At 45.0% G+C, this 24,395-nt stretch overlaps 1 protein-coding gene across 1 annotated transcript in view; it reads left to right on the top strand.

Annotated features, from left to right (window-relative positions):
- The window catches only part of LOC139262844 (protein diaphanous homolog 1-like), a 460,427-nt gene that overhangs the window by 416,813 nt on the left and 19,219 nt on the right, over positions 1-24,395 (top strand). Inside the window, exon 26 of the mRNA XM_070878024.1 lies at positions 9,955-10,044. Within this exon, the coding sequence (XP_070734125.1) occupies positions 9,955-10,044 (90 nt within the window). The remainder of the gene's footprint in view (positions 1-9,954; positions 10,045-24,395) is intronic.

Here is a 24,395-nt window from a genome sequence, read left to right as displayed (position 1 = left end):
AACCAAAGCAGTATATTTGCACCAAGCACAAAAAGAAATAAACAATTAATTAACATTAAAAAAAATAGAAGGAACCCTGCACCTAAAGTAATAAGCAATCAATCAATCAATCAGTAAATAACAAATAAAAAATAGAAGTCCTACCTTAGGGAATGTACCGCTAAGGCAGCCCATTCGGCCAGGGCTAGGGACAGCGTGCTTCAGGCCCCTCCCACACAGTCTGCATCGTGCACTCTCAGATTCGGCCTGCCAGAAGCTTACTGCACATGCACGCAGACTCTAGCGTGCATGTGCAGAGTTCCCCGCACTGTTTTCAACGCCGGGACCTAGCTCTGCCCCCAATCCACTGGGTCACGCTATGCCATCACCGGAGAAAGGCTGGGGCGCGGCCAGAATCGGGAGGAAAAAGGTGCATTCAACAAGATAGGTGATCAGGAAAGATGTGCAGCATCATTTCGGAGCTGAATGGTCCTTTGGGATTGAGGGGATGGTCACAACATAGGATAGATCATGAACTCAAGGCCAGTGATGAGGTTGAATGGTGGTCAGCTGAAAAGACTACAAGCTGATATAATTAGGCTCTAGTCGTTTTTAGTTTTTTGTAACAACACAATAATTTAGCTGTGCCATTACGTCCCCCTAATTACTCATTTGGTAAGTGCACTCTCTCGTGTGGTACTGAGCCATATAGACCAAGGTAGTCCCAGTTTCTCTGTCTCTTCTGCGCTAGGTTAGCTGATTGAAGCTGGGATATAATGGCAAGCGTGTTGAAGTGGGCCTCAGTTTCACGGGAAAACAAGATTCCACTCCCGGTCATTGTCCAGTGACAGCAGCCGGAAAGTGTACGTGTCTATATGTGTGTCAGACACAGATCACACCGGGCTTGGCTGTGATGCCTTCCTGCAGTCGAATAGCCTGCCAATACCGTCTGCCTCGGCTCACACACAAAGAATGACCACTTGGGCAAGATGGCAGGAAGCTCCAGTGCAGCCAGTGGTTCGGGAAAAGGGGGAGGGGGGGAAATTGACCTGGACTGTGAAGTAATTGGTATCGCAAAAACATAAATCAAGCTTCCCTTGAACCTGGCACTGAACCACAACCCATCATGTAATCCTGCTGTGGATCAGCCGTATGGAGCACCCTATTAAAGGGAAAGCGGCTCACCGGCTGCACAGGACCCCTGGAGCGCTGCGCAGCTTAAAGGCAGCATTGGGTCACTGTCACATCTCCGAGGTGGGCTCTGTTTGTTTGCTACAGACAGTCTCCCTTTAACAGCCCTGCCTTTGCTGCCCCTGGTACCGAGACCAACGCACTTCCCTGCGAAAGACTGTTGCTAAGTAACAGTCTCCATGAGCCTGTGAAAGGAGCTTGGCTGCTGCTGCATCAACTGGGGAAATGGCTTTTTCCGCACGTATAAAGTATGGCGGGGGGGGGGGGCGGGGGTAAAGAATAGTCAGCCAGATTCATCAAAAACAGTTGGGTTTTTTCTCGCTGGCTAGCTAGCCACAATTTGTCTGACATAAGTTATCCTCGTTCGAGGGACCGCCTATGATGATGATGAACTCTCATCTAGATTTATCTGTTATCAAAATAAATCGCTGGTATAATCTGCATAAGTACTGCGATGGATTTTTATTATGGCCGTGCATGACACACAATCAGACCTGCAATCAACCATTATATCTCCTGCGCCTACTATCTGATAATTGTATATAAACACACAGTCCCTGTAACTGTGGCAATTAACTTATTAACTCTGCAGTTATTGTGGCTTTTCACAAATCTCTATTAAACACAAAGAAGATTGCCGAGGTAGTGCTGCATAGCTTTTGTAGATTGGAACGGAGTGGAGAAACATAATTCACTTTTTTAAGTTTACACGAAAACAGCACAATGTCAAATACTCAGACTTCAAAAGCAATGGTGCAGATTTTAAACAGGAAATGTTGAACCAGTGCAGTTCTTTTATGCACAAAAATGCCCTATCAATTTCAGATGTAGAATGGCTGCTGTCAGATAGATTCAGTGTTGGAAGAGAGTAATCGGAATGAAATTTCTGATGGATTTGAGATGGTTTTAATTACAATTTTTAAAAAAGACTGAAGGTGATGGTAGTACTATAATTGAATATGTTGTTTATTATATTCTTTTAACTCTTTCATGAATAATTGATTTTTAATTCTGTGGAAGAAACATGCAGGGCACAGATTGGTAAAACCACAAAGTGAAAGGTGATTGATTCCCTTTAAAACAAAACTGAAATTTAATCTGTTTCTTTGATCTTGCTGCGGCTGCAACCAGACATGTAAAGGAGAGGCTCTTGTCCCATCTGATAGATTGTCAAGCTGAAAGGGTGCAACTTGTGGAGTTAGTGTTTGCGATTTGCCAGAGCAGTGCATTGAAAAATAATAGTGTTAAAGGAAAAGTATTTATTTTTTGTCCTCAATTTTCTCTGCTTGTAGCCTAGGTGCAGTCACCCTCATAGAATCATCCATCTTCTTAGGCAGTCCCTTGGAGTCGAAGATGACTTGCTTTCACATTAAAATGAGTTCTCCGGTGACTGATGAGTCCAATGCGGGATCTCATCATCATAGGCAGTCCCTCGGAATCGAGGAAGACTTGCTTCCACTCTTAGCATGAGTTAGGTGGCTGTACAGTCCAATACGAGAACCACAGTCGCTGTCACAGGTGAGACAGACACTCGTTGAGTGAAGACGAGGGTGGGACAGGTTTGCCGCATGCTCTTTCCGTTTCCTGTGCTTGATTTTTGCATGCTCTCGACGATGAGACTCGAGGTGCTCAGCATCCTCCCGGATGCAATTCCTCCACTTAGGGCGGTCTTTGGTCAAGGACTCCCAGGTGTCAGTGGGAATGTTGCACTTCATCAGGGAGGGTTTGATGGTAACGCTTTTGCTGCCCACCTTTGACTCGTTTGCCATGAAGGAGTTCCGAGTAGAGTGCTTGCTTTGGGAGTCTCATGTCTGGCATGTGAACTATGTGTTCTGCCCAGCGGAGCTGATCAAGTGTGTTCAGTGCTTCAATGCTGGAGATGTTGGCCTGGACGAGGACGCTAATGTGGTGCGTGTATCCTCCCAAGAGATTTGTAGGATCTTGCGGAGACATCGCTGGTGGTATTTCTCCAGCAACTTGAGGTGTGTACTGTACCATGGTCCATGTTTCTGAGCCATACAGGAGGGCAGGTATTACTACAGCTCTGTAGACCATGAGCTTGGTGGCAGTTTTGAGGGCCTGGTCTTCAAACATTGTTTTCCTCAGGCGGCCAAAGGCTGCACTGGAGCACTGGAGGCGGTACTGGATCTCGTCATCAATGCCTGCTCTTGTTGATAGGAGGCTCCCGAGATAGGGGATGTGATCCACGTTATCCAGGGTCATGCCATGGATCTTGATGACTGGGGGTCAGTGCTGTGCCACAGGTGAAGCAGACGGTAGTTGGAGGGACAGATGGGTGGGCTGCTCGGGTTGCCCTGCGCTCCTTCCACAGTTTGCGTTTGACTTCCGCTTGCTCCCAGCGAAGAGACGCGAGGTGTTCGGTGACTTCCCGAATGCACCTCCTCCACTTTGAGCGGTCTTGGGCCAGGAATTCTCAGGTGTCAGTGGGGATGTTGCATTTTTTCAAGGAGGCTTTGCGGGTGCATTTTAAAGTTTGGAAGATGCCCGTGCGTGGAATCTTTTATCGTGGGGTGACCGTTGCACACCAGCTACCACACGGGCTTGACAGAGCAAGGTCTTGGTCCAGTGGCAAGGGAATCCAAGACGATTGGAGACCAGGCTCTGCTACATAGAATCATAGAACTTACAGTACAGAAAGAGGCTATTCGGCCTGTCGTGGCTGTGCCGGCTCTTTGAAAAATATTCTCCAATTTATTCCCACACCCCAGCTTTTGCCCTGTAACCCTGCAAAATTAGTCCCCTTCAAATACATGTCCAATTGCCTTTTGAAAGTTCCAATGAAATCTGCTTCCACCACTCTTTCGGGTAGTCTGTTCCAGATCATCATAACCCTCCGTGTGACCCACGGGTGCTGTTGCTTCATGTATGAGTCCAACAATTATCGTATGGCAAGTTATTCACCCATGAGGGTTGACACCAACAGAAAAATGAACCTGGTTTTGCCCTCAAATGATGATGGGTGTGTGAATTAGTGAGCAAGCGTAAATCCAAGGGTAATGTTTTTCCTCCTCTGCTCACCCGCGTGGGTTGTCGGTTGCAGCAGCCTGACTGTTCACAACTGAGATCGGCTCATTCAGTGCAGAAAATTGATTGCCTGGCACCATTCTGCTCTCCAATCCACATTTGGCAGCACGATTAACCAGAAAAGCTATTCTTGAGCACACTTTAAGTATGTTTTCCCTTGTAGAATCCATTTGAAGCCGCTTAAGCTCGATGTTCCAAAATTGAGGTTTCTTTAGGTTGGACGTGTGCCATGATTAACAGAAGTTGTGCAACGGTAAAATGAAATCAATACCCTGGGGGAGCAGAGGCCAGCTGCTTCAACTTGCTTTTTTCCTTCAGCTTGGGATTCTGCATAAAACCAGTTAATTTCTGGATTGTGGGAACAATCCTTATTGGAGCGCACCCTGTAATTACAGTTTAATTGACCATTATTTCCGTGGCGCCTGCAAAGTAGCTCAAGGGGCACTGGACAGATGGGTGGCATCTTTGAGGGCTGGCTGGGTGATCCTCTGTGGGGGAGGACAGTCTCGGATTCATATTTCTGACTCCCATCAAAAAATATGATCGTAATTTGATAGTTTAATAAGTAAAAGATATATGGAACATTTCTTTATTCATAGTAAATCCTTCTCTTAAACTTTTAGTACTTTTGGGTCATGTTGAAGGAATGCGAGTGCCGCCTTCAAATATAAAAAGGAGGGAAAATCAATATCGGAGAAGCCAGTTCCCCAATAGGAAATCCATTCTTAAACGCTTTTTAATTTTATACATATATATCATCAGTCATAGGCAGTCCCTTGGAATCGAGGAAGACTTGCTTCCACTCTAAAAGTGAGTCCTTAGGTGGCTGAACAGTCGAATGCGGGAATTAGTCTCTGTCACAGGTCGGACAGGTGGTCGTTGAGAGAAAGGGTGGGTGGGACAGGTTTGCCGCACGCTCCTTCCGCTGTCTGCGCTTGATTTCTGCATGCTCTTGACGATGAGACTCAAGGTGCTCAGCGCCCTCCCGGATATATTCTCAGTCATTTGAATCGGGAGAATCAGGAGGACTCCAGAGTTATTCTCTGACCCTCGATCACATCGAGCAAGGTTGCACACCAGGAACGCAGCCTGGTTGAATTTGCCTTTGTGTGTAAGTGGGCAGTCGATGTGTGTTAGTGTGGAAAAGTAAGAGAAAGCAACTGGGATATAATGGGAACAGATATTTTTCTTTTCAGCTTCATTAGTGAAGGTACAGACTTTTTCAGTATTATGTTAAGTCTTGTTTCAGCATTTAAGATCATAAGTAGGAGTAGGCCATAGGGCCCCTCAAGCCTGCTCTGCCATTCAGTAAGAACATGGCTGAACTTCGACCTCGACTCCAGTTTCCTACACAATCCCGTATCCCTTGATTCCCCTGAAGTCCAAAAATCTATTTATCTCAGGCCGTGCCTTCAGCTGCCGAGGCCCTAAACTCTGGAACTCCCTCCCTAAACCCCTCCACCTCGTTCTGTCTCTCTTTCCTCTTTCAAGACGCTCCTTAAAACCTACCTCTTTGCCAAGCATCATAATTTCTCCTTATCTGGCTCGATGTCAAATTAATTTTTTTGTCTCCTGTGAAAAGCCTTGGGATGTTTCACTACGTTAAAGGCGCTATATAAATACAAGTTATTGTTGAATGTCCTCAACGATTCAGCATCCACAGCCATTTGGGATAGAGAATTCCAAAGATTCACAACCCTCTGAGTGAAGAAATTCCTCATCATCTCAGTCTTAAATGGCCAGACCCTATTAATTACTTTGCCTTTATGATGAGGTAAAATAGTTTGCTAGTCATGCCTAGAGGCAAGACTCAAGTTTGAAATAAAGTGTGTGTGTGTGTGCTGGAATGCATTGGAAATCAATCAACATTTGACAGAGAAAATGTTAACGGAGTTGTGACGAAAGGGCACATTAAACTTTTTCTTTCAAATGTCGATCGACCTGCTTTGAATTTCCAGCATTTTGTGGGATTTGTTAGTGGGGAGGGAGGTTTTTTCTGTCTTTTCTGACTTAATTTCCCTGAGGGAGATGATCTGTGATACTAAGGATGGTTCTGGCACTCCAGATGGTCAGATATGCTGCTGCTGTTAATTTGGATTTATACTCGAGCTTGCATGGAGTTTATATATCGCCATGAGATCATGAAATCTTATTCAATACGGCATTGTTTCCAGATACAGTCTTTGAGTTATCTGAATATTGCAGCAACTCTCTAAATATAGAGCTCCCTTTATAACTCAAAAGAAAGAGTGTTGTGATGATGCTGCTTTAAAGAATGAAATCCTTCCTCCGATACTCGGTGGGTTGAATTCACTGCTTTGTGTAGTCATCATCATCATAGGCAGTGCCTCGGAATCAAGAAGAACTTGCTTCCACTCTTAACATGAGTTCTTAGGTGGCTGAACAATACGAGAGCCACAGTCCCTGTCACAGGTGGGACAGATAGTTGTTGAGGGAAGGGGTGGGTGGGACTGGTTTGCCGCACGCTCTTTCTGCTGCTTGCGCTTGATTTCTGCATGCTCTCGGCGATGAGACTCGAGGTGCTCAGCGCCCCCCCGATGCACTTCCTCCACTTAGGGCGGCCTTTGGCCAGGGACTCCCAGGTGTCGGTGGGGATGTTGCACTTTATCAGGGAGGCTTTGAGGGTGTCCTTGTAACGTTTCCTCTGCCCACCTTTGGCTTGTTTGCCGTGAGGAAGTTCCAAGTAGAGCGCATGCTTTGGGAGTCTTGTGTCAGTCATGCAAACAATATGGCCTGCCCAGCGGAGCTGATCAAGTGTGGTCAGTGCTTCAATGCTGGGGATGTTGGTCTGGCCAAGGATGCTGATGTTGGTGCATTTGTGTAGTACTATGTCATGAAGAACAAGAAAGTCTATCGGTTCAATTCCCTGCCTGTGCTGAATTTTCTGCTCTCACCGGGGCACTACACTTCCCCATGTCCTAAGTCACACCATGTCCCGCTCACCCATCACCCCTGTGCTTGCCGACCTACATTGGCTCCCGGTTAAGCAATGCCTCGATTTCAAAATTCCATCCATGTTTGCAAAAGCCCCTCCCTATCTCTGTAATCTCCTGCAGCCTCACAACCCCCCCCCCCCCTAAGATATCTGCTCTCTTAAGCATCCCCACTTGTCGGCCCCAAGTTTCCACATGATTTGCTCCTGATTTTTAGGAGCAACTGGTGTAGAACGGAGTATCTTAGAAATCGAAATTCTCCACATTTAGTTTGCTCCAGTTCTAGTCAGTTAGAACAGTTTCACTTTGGAACAGAATTTTTTTTTCAAAAGGGGGCATGTCCGGCGACTTACGCCTGATTTCAAAGTTTCGTGAGTGAAAACTTACTCCAAACTAACTTAGAATGGAGTAAGTGAAGATTTTTGTACGCTCGAAAAAACCTTGTCTACACTTTAGAAAATCAGGCGTAGGTTACAAATCAGGCGTAGGGAATGGTGGGGGGGGGGGGGGTGTTTAAAGGGAAGTTTACAAACATTAAACACTTTAGTTTTACAAATAAAGAGCCATCATCAATAATAAATGATAAATACATCAATAAACCAATCAATCAATCAAAAAAAATTAATAAGAAATAATTGTTTTTTTTAAATCAATAAATAAAACATTTTCGACTTACCGACTGCACGGGAGTCCTCTAACAGCGTGCTGGGATGCCCCCCCCACCAGTGTGTCTCTGTCAGTGTCTCTATCTCTCTGTCTGTCTGTGTGTGTCTCATTCTCTGTCTGTCAATGTCTGTGTTTCTGACAGCGAGGGGAGGGGGAGGAGGGGGGTAGAAAGGGATGGGGGAGGGATGGAAGGGGATGGGGAGAAGGGGGAGGGATGGGGGAGAAGGGGGAGATAGGGGGGAGAAAGTAGGGGGGGGGGAAGGAGATTGGGGGGGGAGAGAGGCTAAATAGGCCGGGCCTGAGACTTCGGGCAGGGCCCGTCCCCAGCACCAGATTTACAGGTAGGTGGTGTCGGGTCGGGGGGGTGGTGGGAGGTCGGTCGGTTCGGTTCGGGTCGGGGGGAGGGAGGGAGGGAGAGGGAGGTCAGGTCGGATCCAGTCCGGAGGCGGGGGAGGGGGAAGCGGGTGTCGGGGGCGGGGGGAGGGGAAGGGGGAGCGGGTGTCGTGTCCAGTCGGCCGGGGGGGGGGCCGGGTGTTGGGGGCGGGGGGGAGGGGAGGAGCGGGTGTCGGGTCCGGTTGTGGGGTAGGGAGAGCGAGTGTCGGGTCCGGTCGGGGGGGGGCGGGTGTCTGGTCCAGTCCGGATGCGGGAAGCGGGAGTCGGGTCGGGAGGAAGCAGGAGCTGGCCGTGGGAGGAGCCTTATTCACGCAGCCCCAGTGAGGCCATTCGGCCAGGGCTAGGGGCTGCGTGCTTTGGGCCCCTCCCACACAGTTTCGGGCGCCTGGAGCTACTGCACTTGCGCGCCCACTGTAGCGCGCATGTGCAGAGGTCCCGGCACTGTTTTCGGCACAGGGACCTGGCTCCGGCCCCTACAGCTTCTGCTGCGCTGCGCTGAGGGCCAGAGGACCTGCAGGGAGGTGGAGAATACGGAGGTTATTTTTAGGCGCACTTTGTGGCACGAAAAACGGGCGTCCAGGTCAGGACTGCACCGTTCTAGGCGCGGCCCGAAACTTGGGCCCGTAGTCACTAAACTATTGGTGACTGTGCCTTCAGCTGGCTAGGCCCTTAGCTCTGGAACTCCCTCTCTAAACCTCTCCGCCTCTCTGCCTCATTTTCCTCTTACAAGACGCTCCTTAAAACCTACCTCTTTGAACAAGTCATCTGCCTTAATAATTTCTTATCTGGCTCGGTGTTAAATATATATTTTTTGGCTTATAACACACCTGTGAAGTGCCTTTGGACGTTTTACTATGTTAAAGGCACTATATAATTCAGTGATTACAAGTGGAAATTAACCTGTGTGTATGTCAGGTGGCAACAGAGCCAAGCTCTACTGTGACAGACCCCCTCAATCAAACAGCTGACTGACACTCACTGCCTAAGTCATCATCATCATAGACAGTCCCTCGAAGCGAGGATGACTTGCTTCCGTGCCAAAAAGGATGAGTTCACAGGTGTTTCAATGAAGGACCTAACATTCCGCATCCCGAACTACATCCTGAAGGGTGAAAGATACCTGTGCTTGGATTTTTTTTAACGTGGGGTGGCCATTGCACACCAGCCGCCATACGGGCTTGACAGAGCTAGGTCTTGGTCCAGTGGCAAGGTTTACCCAAGACTAACTGGAGACCAGCTCTGCTGCACAGACCGAGCGCGCACACACATCGCAGTGTGGGCTGGCCACACATTAAGAGTAGTCACTTGGGTGAGATATTGTTAGGTCGTGTTGGCGCCTATGAAGTCATATCCCAATAAGACTCTGTGCCTGGGAGCATGGAGTTGAAAACTGGGTGAGGGGAGGGGGTGCTGGAAAGTATTGAAATATTTAAATTACTGATTGGGATACGAGTAACTCTGAAAGGCATTTTCTGTGTTACATATTATAGAAATATATGTGGAATCATGCATTTGTTAATTTGCTCAGTTCATCAATGCAAGTTGTTGTACTTTATTTGTACTACTTTTGGCCACTCCAAAGGGTCAGTTCAGTAACGTGTTCATGATCCAGACCATAGTAATTCCTGAATCCGTTTGCTCACCTGTGATTTCTGTGATTTGTCTCATGGTACTGCGATATTAGCTGTTGCCTGACCTCCGCTTCCTGTTTGTATTCCATACACAGAGGGTGATGAGACAGGGGTGATGGACAGCCTAATGGAGGCCCTTCAGTCAGGAGCCGCCTTCAGGAGAAAGAGGGGTCCACGGCAAGCTGGTAAGTGCCAAAACACGCACAAGTTTTAGCTTTTTAATCTACAATACAATACAAAAATGCTTCCACACTCTGTTCTCAGAATTTAAGCTACAGTTGATCAATTGTAAAGCGGTGGTTTGAGGAAGTGCCAGTGAAAGTTCAGTGACAAACTATGACATTCTAGCAGTTTTGTGACGAGAGGATGGGAAGGGCTTGCAAACCTTGACGTTGCTCCCATGGTGCACTGTTATTCTACACGTTTTACCTGTGCATAAACATGATCGTTTCTTCAGAGTTTTCTGTGGGATATTTCAAAATCATGTTGCATTCTGAATGTGGATCTTGGATCATTTAGCCAGACAATTGCAAATTGATAAATATTTTAGAAATAATTTGCAAAAGCTAAACAAGGAAAACATTTATTTAGTGTCCAGGCAACTGTCCAATTTTTCCCCTCTCTTCAATTTGTAATAGAAGCATAAGATGAGAAGGGCATTCAGCTCCTCGAGTCTATCCATCATTCAATGAGATCATGGCTGATCTGTATCTTAGCTCTCTCTACCCGACTTGGTTCTGTAACCTTTAGTACCCTTGCCAAACAAAAATCTATCAATCTCAGTTTTGAAATTTTCAATTGATCCCCGGCGTCAACAGCTTTTTTTTTTCTGGGGTGGGGGTGCGGGGAGGGGAGAGAGGGCGTTGGGAAAGAGTCCCAGATTACCACCACTATTTTTGAGTGAAGAAGTGCTTCCTGACATCACCCCATAAGAGCCAGGCTCTAATTTTAAGGTTATGCCCCCTTGTTCTGGACTCCCCCGCCAGAGGGAAACAGATTCTCTCTCTATCTACCTTATCAAATCCTTTAATCATCTTAAACATTCCAATCCGATCGCCCCATAATCTTCAGTACTGCAGTAATGCCGCAGTACTGTACATATTTGAAGACTGTAAGGTCAGTGAGATTCAATGTTTCCTTTTAATTATATATTTAATTCCATACAATTTACAAGTGCCAATGTAACTCCGTTAATTTCGAGCACAATTTCAGACGTAACTTCAAAATTTTCAGAAAAAGTTTAGAGGTTCCAAATGACTCAATCAACTTGCGTCTGATTAGTAACTTTGAATGATTACATGTTTAATTCATTCATATTTCAGCACAGCACTTGGGCACGAATATTGCAGCCCACCTCTTCGACAAGGCAGTCACATTGTAGAGTTATTAATTTTCTATCTTTTATCAAAAATTATATAGTAGCCCTCTCGCCTTGCAGTCAGAAGGTTATGGGTTCAAGTCCCACTCCAGAGACTTGGGCAATAATCCCATGCTGCAGTGTCGGAGGTACCGTCTTTTGGATGAGAAGTTAAACCAAGTCTGCGCTCTCAGATGGACAGAAAGATCCCATTGCACTAATTTGAAGCGGAGCAGGGGAGACCTCTGCGAGTCCTGCCCAATATTTATCTCTCGACCAACATTACTAAATCAATGTTTTTGAGACCTTGCTGTGCCCAAATTGACAGCCACATCTCCTACATTATAACGGTGACGACACTTCAAAATGTACATTATTGGTTGTAAAGCATTTGGGGCTTCATGAGGCTGTAAAAGGCGCTGTATAAATGCTAGTTATTTTTTTCGAACCTGCTTCAAATTGGTAAGATTTGATCACAGCACTCATCACATACGGCACTTGTCTTTTTCAACAACTATTTAAACTCGCTACAAAGCTAGTTACTGGCAGATTGCATTTAGAAGTTTGCTTCTGTGATACAAAGGTTAATTCCCCGTCAATATATCAAACTAAGAACATAAGAATTACGAACAGGAGTAGGCCATCTAGCCCCTCGAGCTTGCTCCGCCATTCAACAAGATCATGGCTGATCTGGCCGTGGACTCAGCTCCACTTACCCGCCCGCTCCCCGTAACCCTTAATTCCCTTATTGGTTAAAAATCTATCTATCTGTGATTTTGAATACATTCAATGAGCTAGCCTCAACTGCTTCCTTGGGCAGAGAATTCCACAGATTCACAACCCTCTGGGAGAATAAATTCCTTCTCAACTCTGTTTTAAATTGGCTCCCCCATATTTTGAGGCTGTGCCCCCTAGTTCTAGTCTCCCCGACCAGTGGAAACAACCTCACTGCCTCGATCTTGTCTATCCCTTTCATGATTTTAAATGTTTCTATAAGATCACCCCTCATCCTTCTGAACTCCAACGAGTAAAGACCCAGTCTACTCAATCTATCATAAGGTAACCCCCTCATCTCCGGAATCAGCCTCGTGAATCGTCTCTGCACACCCTCCAAAGCTAGTATATCCTTCCTTAAGTAAGGTGACCAAAACTGCGCGCAGTACTCCAGGTGCGGCCTCACCAATACCCTGCTTTTGTACTCCATCCCTCTCGCAATGAAGGCCAACATTCCATTCGCCTTCCTGATTACCTGCTGCACCTGCAAACTAACTTTTTGGGATTCATGCACAAGGACCCCCAGGTCCCTCTGCACCGCAGCATGTTGTAATTTCTCCACATTCAAATAATAATCCCTTTTACTGTTTTTTTTTCCCAAAGTGAATGACCTCACATTTTCCGACATTGTATTCCATCTGCCAAACCTTAGCCCATTCGCTTAACCTATCTAAATCTTTTTGCAGCCTCTCTGTGTCGTCTACACAACCCGCTTTCCCACTAATCTTTGTGTCATCTGCAAATTTTGTTACACTACACTCTGTCCCCTCTTCCAGGTCATCTATGCATATTGTAAACAGTTGTGGTCCCAGCACCGATCCCTGTGGCACACCACGAACCACCGATTGCCAACCTGAAAAGGGCCCATTTATCCCGCCTCTCTGCTTTCTGTTAGTTAGCCAATTCTCTATCCATGCTAATACATTTCCTCTGACTCCGTGTACTCTGGCTATCCCCAAATTCTGACTCTTACTCTTGATCTAAGCAGCATTATTATAGTAGGCATCAGCTTTCCTAACATAAAATGACTAAATGCGCATAAATATTTCATCATGTAGCAATGCAGGATAGGGTTCGACAGGACAGCTCGTTGGTATCTTATCCAAGTCAGTATAAACAGGCTGCCAAGTCATGGAAAAACATCACAGCTGATCTCAATCCTGTTTATTTTTGTGATAACTACAGCAACTTATATTTATATAGCACCTTTAACATAGTAAAACATCCTAAGGCATTTCACAGGTGTATTCTAAAACAAAATTTGGCACCAAGCCAATCAGGAGAAATTAGGGCAGATGACCAAAATTTTGGTCGAAGAGGTAGGCTTTATGCAGCATCCTAAAGAAGGAAAGAGAGGTGTTTCGGGAGGGAATTCCAGAACTTAGGGCCTCGGCAGCTGAAGGCACGGCCGGCAATTGTTGAGCGATTAAAATCAGGGATGCTCAGGAGGCCAGAATTATTGGAACACAGCTATCTCAGGGGGGTTGTGGGGCTGGAGGAGATTAGAGTTTGGGTGGGGCGAGCCAATGGAGGGATGTGGAAGGGAGGCTGGTCGCATTAAAAAATGTGGCAGTGGGTCTTTTTAAGCAATTGTTTGTCGAGTGAGTAGGCATTGCAAAACGTGTTCAGAATGAACCATATAGCGTGAGCTAGAGACGAGATAGCAGGTTCCGTGCATTAAAGGAAATTAGTGAGCCAGTTGCGAATTTACAACAGTTGTGTTAGCCCACAGAATAGCAGATTTATTAAATTCAGTTTTACAAGTTGATATGGTGAAATTTGAACTCAAACCTCCAAGGTCTAGCACACTACCAAACCCTTCTGTACAGGTGCACTTTTATTTATGGCAGGGATCACTAGTGAGCTGAAACTACACTTGGTCAAATTAGCTAACTCTGCACACCCCTGGAATTAAGCTGAGGACCTTCTGGACTGTCTGTCTGGCTCAGTAACGCACGAAGTGGTGGCTTGAAACATATAATATGATAAGGGGTGACTGAGATGTACTGATAAGTGTACAGAGAGCTCCCAATAGACAATTTGTGACAATGCAACAAAATCCATTTTTCCTTGATGCTCATATTAATTCCAAAAAACCAGAACAATTTTGAAAAAAAGAAAATATTGCAGTATTCTTGAATGGCAATATTGGATTATACATGCTCTGATTTGCCAAAACGATAAGAGGCAGAAAGATTAACAGACTTAATATTCATTCATTCACTCTATCTTCATGTTGGCCAGACAGTGTACCCATTATTCCTCAATATAGCCTTTTCTGAATCAGTACGAAATGATGGGTTGAAAGGGTGTTCCAGACACTTGGACTGGTGGCTGACGCATTAGACCATTGTGTTGTTACAATGGACAGAGGCAGCTGGATCACGAGCAAGTCTTACAAAAAAAAAAGTTTGAAAACTTAAGACCGTGAAAGGCTTTCAGGGAACAGTTAAGTAAATAATACTGATAGATTTGCCTGTCTGCCTTCTGACATGGAGAGTAAGATGAAAGGTTCTCAGTCTCGGATTCAGCTGCACTACCATTACCCAAATGAGATTTTCTGAGAGAGTGCCGCATGCGTGGGGGAGTGCTGGCTGAATTAGTAACATTACAGGAAACAGCTGATGACGTTCTAATAGCATTAAATAATGGAGCTGCGCTTCTGAATATGCTGCTGCTAAACATCAGCCTGTCAGTGGACCTGACAATACGGCACCACAGGGTGAATGCTGCACTTAAACCAATTTGCTTCAATGCTGTGTGACTGGCTTATGCAAAACTCATAATTCATTTCCTCAAGCAATTCCCATCATCTTTGACAGGCCTGTAACCATCTTGACTTCACTTTCGTGTTAGATGGCTCAGGAAGCTCGCTGCATACATAACCCAAGTTTGCAAATGCTTGTGTTGCTTGGTGTTTTTACTTCACCGAATATAGTACAGCACAAAAGGAGGCCATTTGGCCCTTATCCATTCTGCAGTTTCCGAGCTGCTTCCTCCCTGTCCGTGGACCTTCCTCGTTTGGTGGTAACTGCAAATTTGACCACTTTCTGAAACCAAGTGATTTACGCAAATTAAAAACAGTAGTGGTCCCAGCACCGAGCTCCCCACTCGGTACTCTCCCACCTCACCCCAACATAACTCCCAATGAATATTTCTTAGTTTCTAACCTTCAGCCAATTTCTTTCCTTTACTGAAGCTACTGACTTTTTTTTATTCATTCATCTGATGTGGGCATTGCTGGCAAGGTCAGCATATATTGCCCATCCCTAATTGCCCTTGAGAAGGTGGTGGTGAGCCGCCACCTTTATACGCTGTAGTCCGTGTGGTGAACATGCTCCCACATTGCATGGGAGTTCCAGAATTTAGACCCAGCGACACTGAAGGAATAGCGATATATTACTTCTTAATGTGGTGGGTTCAGTGACGCCAGTAGACTTCCAGCGCTTCAACCAAATGGCACTGTGCTGTGAGTCAACAGGCGATTTAATTGTGCGGTATTTCAGCTGAGCCCTATCCTGTCCTCAATCAGCAAGTACAGATTGTGATCAGAAGGAACTCCGGGTGATTTATTTTCTTCCTTCAGGATCCCGACAAGTGCCCAGGACCGTTTAAGCGCCCCCCCCCCCGAGCTCCAGCGAAGTCAACACTGATCAGGAATGAACCTTAGAACTTTTCTGATTCTTACGTTTCAGTTCCGTACCAGTTAGTTTACTTAGCAATCTGAGAGCCTTCCTCAATTGTGTTTTCAATTAATTTCCTATAATGTGGAAATGGTTTTCTGTCCTCAAAGGTCCCTTCAGTACAATTCAGATTTTTGTTTTTAAAACCATGAACGTGATGTGGGTGAAATTCAAGGAGACGAATTCTTTTGTACTGTATTTCAATTACAGGCTTGTAAAGATTCCAGGTGACTTTACTTCAGCTTTTAAATCACAAATAGGACAACATAAAAGTTTAGGCTTAGGCAAAGCCTGTTGACGTTTCTTTTTTTGACTACTGGAACATTACATGGCTTAAGATCTGTTACACCATTGCAGTTTGGCTCTTCAAGTCATTCTGTGAGCTCCGTTCCAGACTGAAAGTAGATATAATGCCAGAAGGTCTGTCGTGAGTTAGCTAATCCAAACTGGGGCAGCAGTTTGGGCCTGCATGCACTTGGGTTCCAAAGGGGAAACATCTCATGATGTTCCTTCTCTTGAACACTAGCTAGTAAACCCTGCCTGAATGTGCAATTGTTCAGAACCTGTGTCGACTGTGGTGCCCCGCTCCCAATGGATCGCCCTGTTATACTCATTGTCTAGGCTTAAACGTTAAGGATGGCCAAGGTACCAGAGGGCTGATAATGCATGTGGCACTCTACCCCAGTACAAGGTCATCAGTGAGGACTCTGTGCCCTACAGGGAGGAAAAGAAGGAACTAAAAAAATAAATATTCTGATAGTTTGGTTTTCAGATACATTGCTCCAAATGAATGTTCTCCTTGCCAGCACAAAGTGACCTTATCTAGGCAGAGGTCACTAAGAGCACTTGGCTAGGATAGATTGGCGAATGATACTTAAGGGGTTGACTGTGGATGGGCAATGGCAGACATTTAGAGACCGCATGGATGAACTACAACAATTATACATTCCTGTCTGGCGTAAAAATAAAAAAGGGAAGGTGGCTCAACCGTGGCTATCAAGGGAAATCAGGGATAGTATTAAAGCCAAGGAAGTGGCATACAAATTGGCCAGAAATAGCAGCGAGACTGGGAGAAATTTAGAACTCAGCAGAGGAGGACAAAGGGTTTGATTAGGGCAGGGAAAATGGAGTACGAGAAGAAGCTTGCAGGGAACATTAAGACGGATTGCAAAAGTTTCTATAGATATGTAAAGAGAAAAAGGTTAGTAAAGACAAACGTAGGTCCCCTGCAGTCAAAATCAGGGGAAGTCATAACTGGGAACAAAGAAATGGCAGACCAATTGAACAAGTACTTGGGTTCAGTATTCACTAAGGAGGACACTAACAACCTTCCGGATATAAAAGGGGTCAGAGGGTCTAGTAAGGGGGAGGAACTGAGGGAAATCTTTATTAGTCGGGAAATTGTGTTGGGGAAATTAATGGGATTGAAGGCCGATAAATCCCCAGGGCCTGATGGACTGCATCCCAGAGTACTTAAGGAGGTGGCCTTGGAAATAGCGGATGCATTGACAATCATTTTCCAACATTCCATTGATATTGGATCAGTTCCTATCGAGTGGAGGGTAGCCAACGTAACCCCACTTTTTAAAAAAGGAGGGAGAAAGAAAACGGAATTATAGACCAGTCAGCCTGACATCGGTAGTGGGTAAAATGATGGAATCAATTATTAAAGATGTCATAGCAGCGCATTTGGAAAGAGGTGACATGATAGGTCCAAGTCAGCATGGATTTGTGAAAGGGAAATCATGCTTGACAAATCTTCTGGAATTTTTTGAGGATGTTTCCAGTAGAGTGGACAAGGGAGAACCAGTTGATGTGGTATATTTGGACTTTCAGAAGACTTTCGACAAGGTCCCACACAAGAGATTAATGTGCAAAGTTAAAGCACATGGGATTGGGGGTAGTGTGCTGACATGGATTGAGAACTGGTTGTCAGACAGGCAGCAAAAAGTAAGAGTAAATGGGTACTTTTCAGAATGGCAGGCGGTGACTAGTGGGGTACCGCAAGGTTCTGTGCTGGGGCCCCAGCTGTTTACATTGTACATTAATGATTTGGACAAGGGGATTAAATGTAGTATCTCCAAATTTGCGGATGACACTAAGTTGGGTGGCAGTGTGAGCTGTGAGGAGGATGCTATGAGGCTGCAGAGCGACTTGGATAGGTTAGGTGAGTGGGCAAATGCATGGCAGATGAAATATAATGTGGATAAATGTGAGGTTGTTCACTTTGGTGGTAAAAATAGAGAGACAGACTATTAGCTGAATGGTGACAGATTAGGAAAAGGGGAGGTGCAACGAGACCTGGGTGTCATGGTACATCAGTCGTTGAAGGTTGGCATGCAGGTACAGCAGGCAGTTAAGAAAGCAAATGGCATGTTGGCCTTCATAGCGAGTGGATTTGAGTACAGGGGCAGGGAGGTGTTGCTACAGTTGTACAGGGCCTTGGTGAGGCCACACCTGGAGTATTGTGTACAGTTTTGGTCTCCTAACCTGAGGAAGGACATTCTTGCTATTGAGGGAGTGCAGCGAAGGTTCACCAGACTGATTCCCGGGATGGTGGGACTGACTTATCAAGAAAGACTGGATCAACTGGGCTTCTATTCACTGGAGTTCAGAAGAATGAGAGGGGACCTCATAGAAACGTTTAAAATTCTGATGGGTTTAGACAGGTTAGATGCAGGAAGAATGTTCCCAATGTTGGGGAATTCCAGAACCAGGGGTCACAGTCTGAGGATAAGGGGTAAGCCATTTAGGACCGAGATGAGGAGAAACTTCTTCCCCCAGAGAGTGGTGAACCTGTGGAATTCTCTACCACAGAAAGTTGTTGAGGCCAATTCACTAAATATATTCAAAAAGGAGTTAGATGTAGTCCTTACTACTAGGGGGATCAAGGGGTATGGCGAGAAAGCAGGAATGGGGTACTGAAGTTGCATGTTCAGCCATGAACTCATTGAATGGCGGTGCAGGCTAGAAGGGCCGAATGGCCTACTCCACCTATTTTCTATGTTTCTATGAGTGCAGATTCAAACAGTAGTTGTCTACAGCAATTAATGGTAAGTGGAGCTGAGTTATACTACCAGCTCTGCAACACTTTATGGCTCGGGAAATTAGCACTCTACACTGGTACATACCAGAAATCAAACACTAGTTAAACTAAAGTGTCAGAAAAGACCATCAGGTATCACATTAAGATTAAAATGAGTTTTAAGCAGTTCCAAGGGTTGTGGTTATCTCTCCAATGGTGTGAAGGTGAATCCCTACCTCCTTGAGGTAACGTGCCTAAATTCACTTTAGTTGTAGCTACAAATCTCTCTTCCTTGCAAAGCCAAAACCATTCCAACAGTATAATATAACTGGCCTATTATGTTACATTTTTGGTATCCACTCCACCTGGTTCTAAATGTCCATGTGTATAAATTCAAAGGCCAGAGATCTAGTCCTTCACTGTCGGACCTAAGTGCCAAAGTCCTTAGCGCAGCATATAACAAGCGCATGTTTGATCTTTTATATAGGTTGGTGGATCTTCCATGGTGGTTACTTGAAGTTTAGGGGTGCGGGGTCGGTGGGCAGCGCAGTGTTGGATGGCCCAGCACTGAGGGGTGGGAATGGTGATTCAACTGTGAGAGTAAGGGTAGTCAGACAGTGTTCAATATAAATACTAATCATAGGCTTGAATAATGTCATAGTCTGTGTGTCAAACAGCAGCAGGGAATGCTGAACTCTCAACAACTGTACTGCGCAGAATTTCTAATGTGAGATTTGATTGGTCGTTTGTTTGACTGAACTAATTGGATCAGAAATGACCCAATAAGACAGCAGTCACCAGCAATCGAAAGATAAGGCATGATCCTGCGACAAACCAATCAGAAAGGATCTCCAGGCGGTTCCAGACAGCACGGATGCCGACACAGCATAACCTTGATTGTATTGCACTGCAAGCTGCTTCTGGTTATGCATATAACACAAATTGAGTCCCTTTAAAACAGTCTCCACTAAAACACCACCATCAGAGTAAAATCAATATCATCTCATTCATTTTCTGCGCAAGTATCACATCGATACCATAAATCAGGACGAGCTGGATACACTGAGAATCCCTAATGATTGCACTCCATTACAGACTGAAGCTACTCCAGACACAGGGTCATTCAGAGCAAAAGAGAACATGTTGGGATGATGGCTTTGCTTCGAGATTCAGAAGACATTTTGAAAAGTTAGCAACGCCCCCTCACACTTCTGTATTAATCCTTCTGTTCTTCTGCTAGAAACCCAATTTTTACTTTGCTAATCCATTTACTGTGTTAGATATCTGGAAGTGAGTTGGAAGACTATAGCCTATTTAAAGGGATTAAGATGACATAAATCATGAGAAGCTGAGACTAGTTTGCAGGCTTTGATGCTGCATTTACCATACAGTATAGCCAGTGTGATTTTATTCGCAGTGCTGCAAAATAAACTTTTAATAGAGTTGGAGAAATGTATGAGTTGCTGGAATGATTTCAATTTTATTTACAATTCATTGCAAAGCATCAGTCTATTTCAAATCGCCACTGCTGTATTCCCATCGTTTAATTGTTTAAGTCAGCAGCTTCCAGATTTTCTTCTACCCTTGCAGTAATGTGGTGTCAAATATTCTGAATTGTGAATAAGCTGATTCAGGAACGTCGCCACAGTGCTCACAGTTAATATGCTGGGATTTGCAATTCACGCTACTTTTTACCCAGACCTTTCACAAAGTCTCTTTATATTTTTGCCCATCAGCACGTCTCACAGTCTGTCGCATTAGTCCCTTGCTGCAGCACTATATTTCACTCTGCAGCCTCGACGTCACTTTGCACGGCTTGACATTGCTGCAGTACACGCCCACTGCACATCGGCTGCCAGAGCACGCCCTCACTCGGGTGTGATTTGGCTATTGTGCTCAGACTTATGCATAGTCTATAGATTGTCTGCAGGGAAAAGCATTCCTGGCATCGACACAAGTGAGACAGTCTAGGGAGATTTCAGGCATGAACTTTGAGTTGAGAGTATTAATGAAAAAAGGCCTACTGAAAATGAAGTTTACAGACGGGTCAAAAAAGGTACATGATTTTTTTTTTGTCAGGTAGCAGATTTACAGTGCAATCATTGTGAGCGCTGAACCATTTCGCACTGAATAATTTATTTCAGGAAGCTCCGGAATCTAGGAAGTCATTTCAAAAAGCATACAGAGAGAGACACGACCGTCTGGAATTGAGCACTGTTACGGATAGTAAATTTAGATACAATGGACCGTAAATTGAGGCCTCTCCGGGTGTGTACGATGTGCGCACGCACCCAAAGAGGCGTGGCAAGTGCCGGTTCTCTTTTGACAGTTCCAACGCATCCACGGGAAAAGGACATTCGCTCGCAGAGATTTGCCCAACGAATGTCCTTCAAACTCTTGCGCCTGGTAAAAGCAGGTGTACTTTTACCAGCCAAAGAGTTTTAAAAGATAGAAAAATTAAATTTTATCTCTAATTTTTATATTTAAAACCTTGTCCATTAAGGTAAGTTTATTCTTACCCCTATTAAAACATATTGGGCCGAAAATTGCGGCCTCGCAAATGCCGGTTCTCAGCGCGTGATGTGCACGTGGTCCAGGCCTACGTGATCCTAGGTAGGTAGCACTTACATTCCTGGGATGTGTGATCCCATACGCTGGGCTGTGAATGGAGGCCTCAGTCCGCAAGTGTACGATTCTCCAGGACCACCAGGTACTTTCATTTAAAAAAAAAAAAAAAATTAGGCTGGAGGCATCCGCCCACAGGAAGCGTCTGACCACAATTTCTGGGCCAATATTAACCAGAAAATTGATGTTTGTTTCTGCACAGTGATCTTCCAGTTTGCTTGTGGCCACGATCAGGGTCAGTGACACAGCCCGACGAACCATTTTTCCCGGACTGAGTAGCATAATCCTGCCTGACATTGCAAACTAAAATTGGGCTGACTGAATTGGGGTTTACATTCCCTACAATACATCATAAAGCTTGCATGCGCTACTTGCATATCAGCCCTTAAAGCACCAGAGCTGACCATTTTTTGTTACATGATCTCATCACAAAGTGGTTTTGTCTTTGCATCAGTGCAAGCTGTGTAGTCTAATTCGGGTGCGAAAGTCAGCCAAAGTGCCGTTAGCCAGATAATCTCGCTTCGTCTTCACTTCACATCCACTGCCACTGTGGTATGACTGCAATCGATACAAAGTCACAAGCAGTCCATTGTACCTCTGGGCAACTTTCAGTTCAGCTTGAACCGTCTTTTTTTTAAATGCTGGCTGGGAGAAAATTGGACAATCTGCCATTTGCTGACTTGAAAATTGAACTGACAGTCAGATGCCTGTGAGCGCAGCTCCACTTTTCCTGAGCAGAGTGTCAAAGCAATGTGTGGAGCACAACAATGCCCTTATTTCATCTTTGTCTTACTCCTCAAGAAATTAGGCTAGTTCTATGCTTAAGGATGAGCCAGAAGGACAGCCTTCAGACTCTCTGCACAGTTCAGAAAGAAAGACTTGCATTTATATAGCACCTTTCACGACCTCAGGACGTCCCAAAGCGCTTTGCAGCAATTAAGTACTTTTGAACTGCAGCCATGGTTGTAATATAGGAAACACAGCAAGCTCACATAAACAGCATAACAACATACAAATTAGGAGCAGGGGTGGGCCATACGGCTCCTCGAGCCTGCTCCGCCATTCACTAAGATCATGGCTAAATTTCGACCTCAACTCCACTTTCCTGCCCAAACCTCATCTCTTGATTCCCCTCGAGTCCAAAAATCTATCGATCTTACCCTTGAATATACTCAACAACTCAACATCCACAGCCGTTTGGGGCAGAGAAATCCAAGGATTCACACCCCTCTGAATGAAGACATTCCTCCTCCTCTCCGTCATAAAAGTCCAACCACTTATCCTGAGACTGGACCCCTAGTTCTAGACTCCAGGCAGGGGAAATAATATCTCATCATCTATCCTGTCATTCCCCCTCAGAATCTTATATGTTTCAATGAAATCACCTTTCATTCTTCTCAGCTCCAGAGAGTATAGGCCCAATCTACTCAATTTCTCCTCATAGACTAACCCTCTCATGCCAGGAATCAATCTCGTGAACCTTTGTTGCACTGCCTCCAAGATAAGTATATCCTTCCTTAGATAAGGAGACCAAAACTCCAGGTGTGGTCTCACCAAGGCTCTGTACAGTTATAGCAGACTTTCCTTACTCTTGTACTCCAACCCCCTTGCAATAAAGGCCACATGCCATTGTGATAATGTCCAGAGAATTTGTTTCAGTGATGCTGGTTGTGGAATAAACGTTGGCCTGAACACACGGAAAACTTATACCAGCTCTGCTCAAAATAGTGCCATGGGATCTTTCTTGCTCACCTGAGAGAGCAGACATTCGTTTAACGTCTCATCCGGAAGACAGCACCTCCGACATTGCAGTGCTCCCTCAATACTGCACTGGAGTTGCAGCCTAGATTTTGTGCTCAGGACTTTGGAGTGGGACTTGAATCCGCAACCTTCTGACTCTTAGCCAAGATTGCTGACGCCTTGAGAGAGCTCTTCGCACAATGCATTATTTATTGTCCTTTTCCCTATTGATAGCATTCACCATTAAAGTGGAGTGCACTCAAAGTGAGCAGCTGATTTTCTGCAACTTGTTGAGCTCAGCTGGCATGCGCACTTCCATAAAGTTCATTGGCAGTCCAAAAAATAAAACTTCTGAGTGATGCCTTCATTTTCATATAGTTTGGAGATTTGACGAGAGATTTGAGTAAGTGTAGAAGGATTCCACATTAGGTGGTTGATTTTTTCTTAATTATTCATTCATGGGATGTGGGCGTTGCTGGCAAGGCTGGCATTTATTGCCCATCCCTAATTGCCCTTGAGAAAGTGATAGTGCAGTCCATGTGTTAACAACTGAGTGGTTGCTAGGCCAATTCAGAGGTCAGTTAAGAACCACATGTAGGTCAGATTTCCTTCCCTAAAGGCCATTAGTGAACCACATGGGTTTTTATGACAATCCAGTAGTTCCATGATCACTATTACTGTTACTAGTTTTTTATTCCATGATATAATTAATTAACTGTATTTAAATTCCCCAGCTACTGTGGTGGGATTTGAACTCGTGCCGCTGGGTCATTAGTCCAAGCCTCTGGATTACTAGTCCAGTAACATAACCACAATGCTACTGCACCCCATACTGTGACTGAATATATATATTTCCATTTTTATACTGGGGTTTATACTGCTGTTGGGATCATATTCTATGGTTCTATCATTCTGTGACAACGGAAAACCAGTGGCCTTGTGAAAAATGTACAGTTCCCTAATAATCAGGCCCACTGGCTTGTGGTGGCTAAATAAAATTCAGTTTTTAGTGCATGGGATTTTTAGGATCAAAGTCCATGATTCTGCTTTGCTCCAAAGTGAGAAACAGTTGCTTTTGTTCTAAGCTGGCTTGCACATGAGCGAGTGGATGTGGAGCCGTTAATTTGCTGCAGAACTCTGCCTTGTTTGTTTGATCCACAAAGCAATGCACTTAAAGGAATTCTCTAGGGAGAGCTCACGCAAGTCACATTTTGTTAGGTTTAAAAAAAAAATTAAGTTTATGCTTATTCCATTTTTCAGTTCACCGTCCCACATACTGAGGTTATTCTGTTCTTCCTTCCTTTGCTCATCTTTTGGGGTATTGAAGGTGAA

Source organism: Pristiophorus japonicus, chromosome 4 (genome assembly GCF_044704955.1).
Source record: "Pristiophorus japonicus isolate sPriJap1 chromosome 4, sPriJap1.hap1, whole genome shotgun sequence".
Taxonomy (NCBI): Eukaryota; Metazoa; Chordata; class Chondrichthyes; family Pristiophoridae; genus Pristiophorus; species Pristiophorus japonicus.
This window is presented reverse-complemented; position numbering and strand designations above follow the sequence as displayed.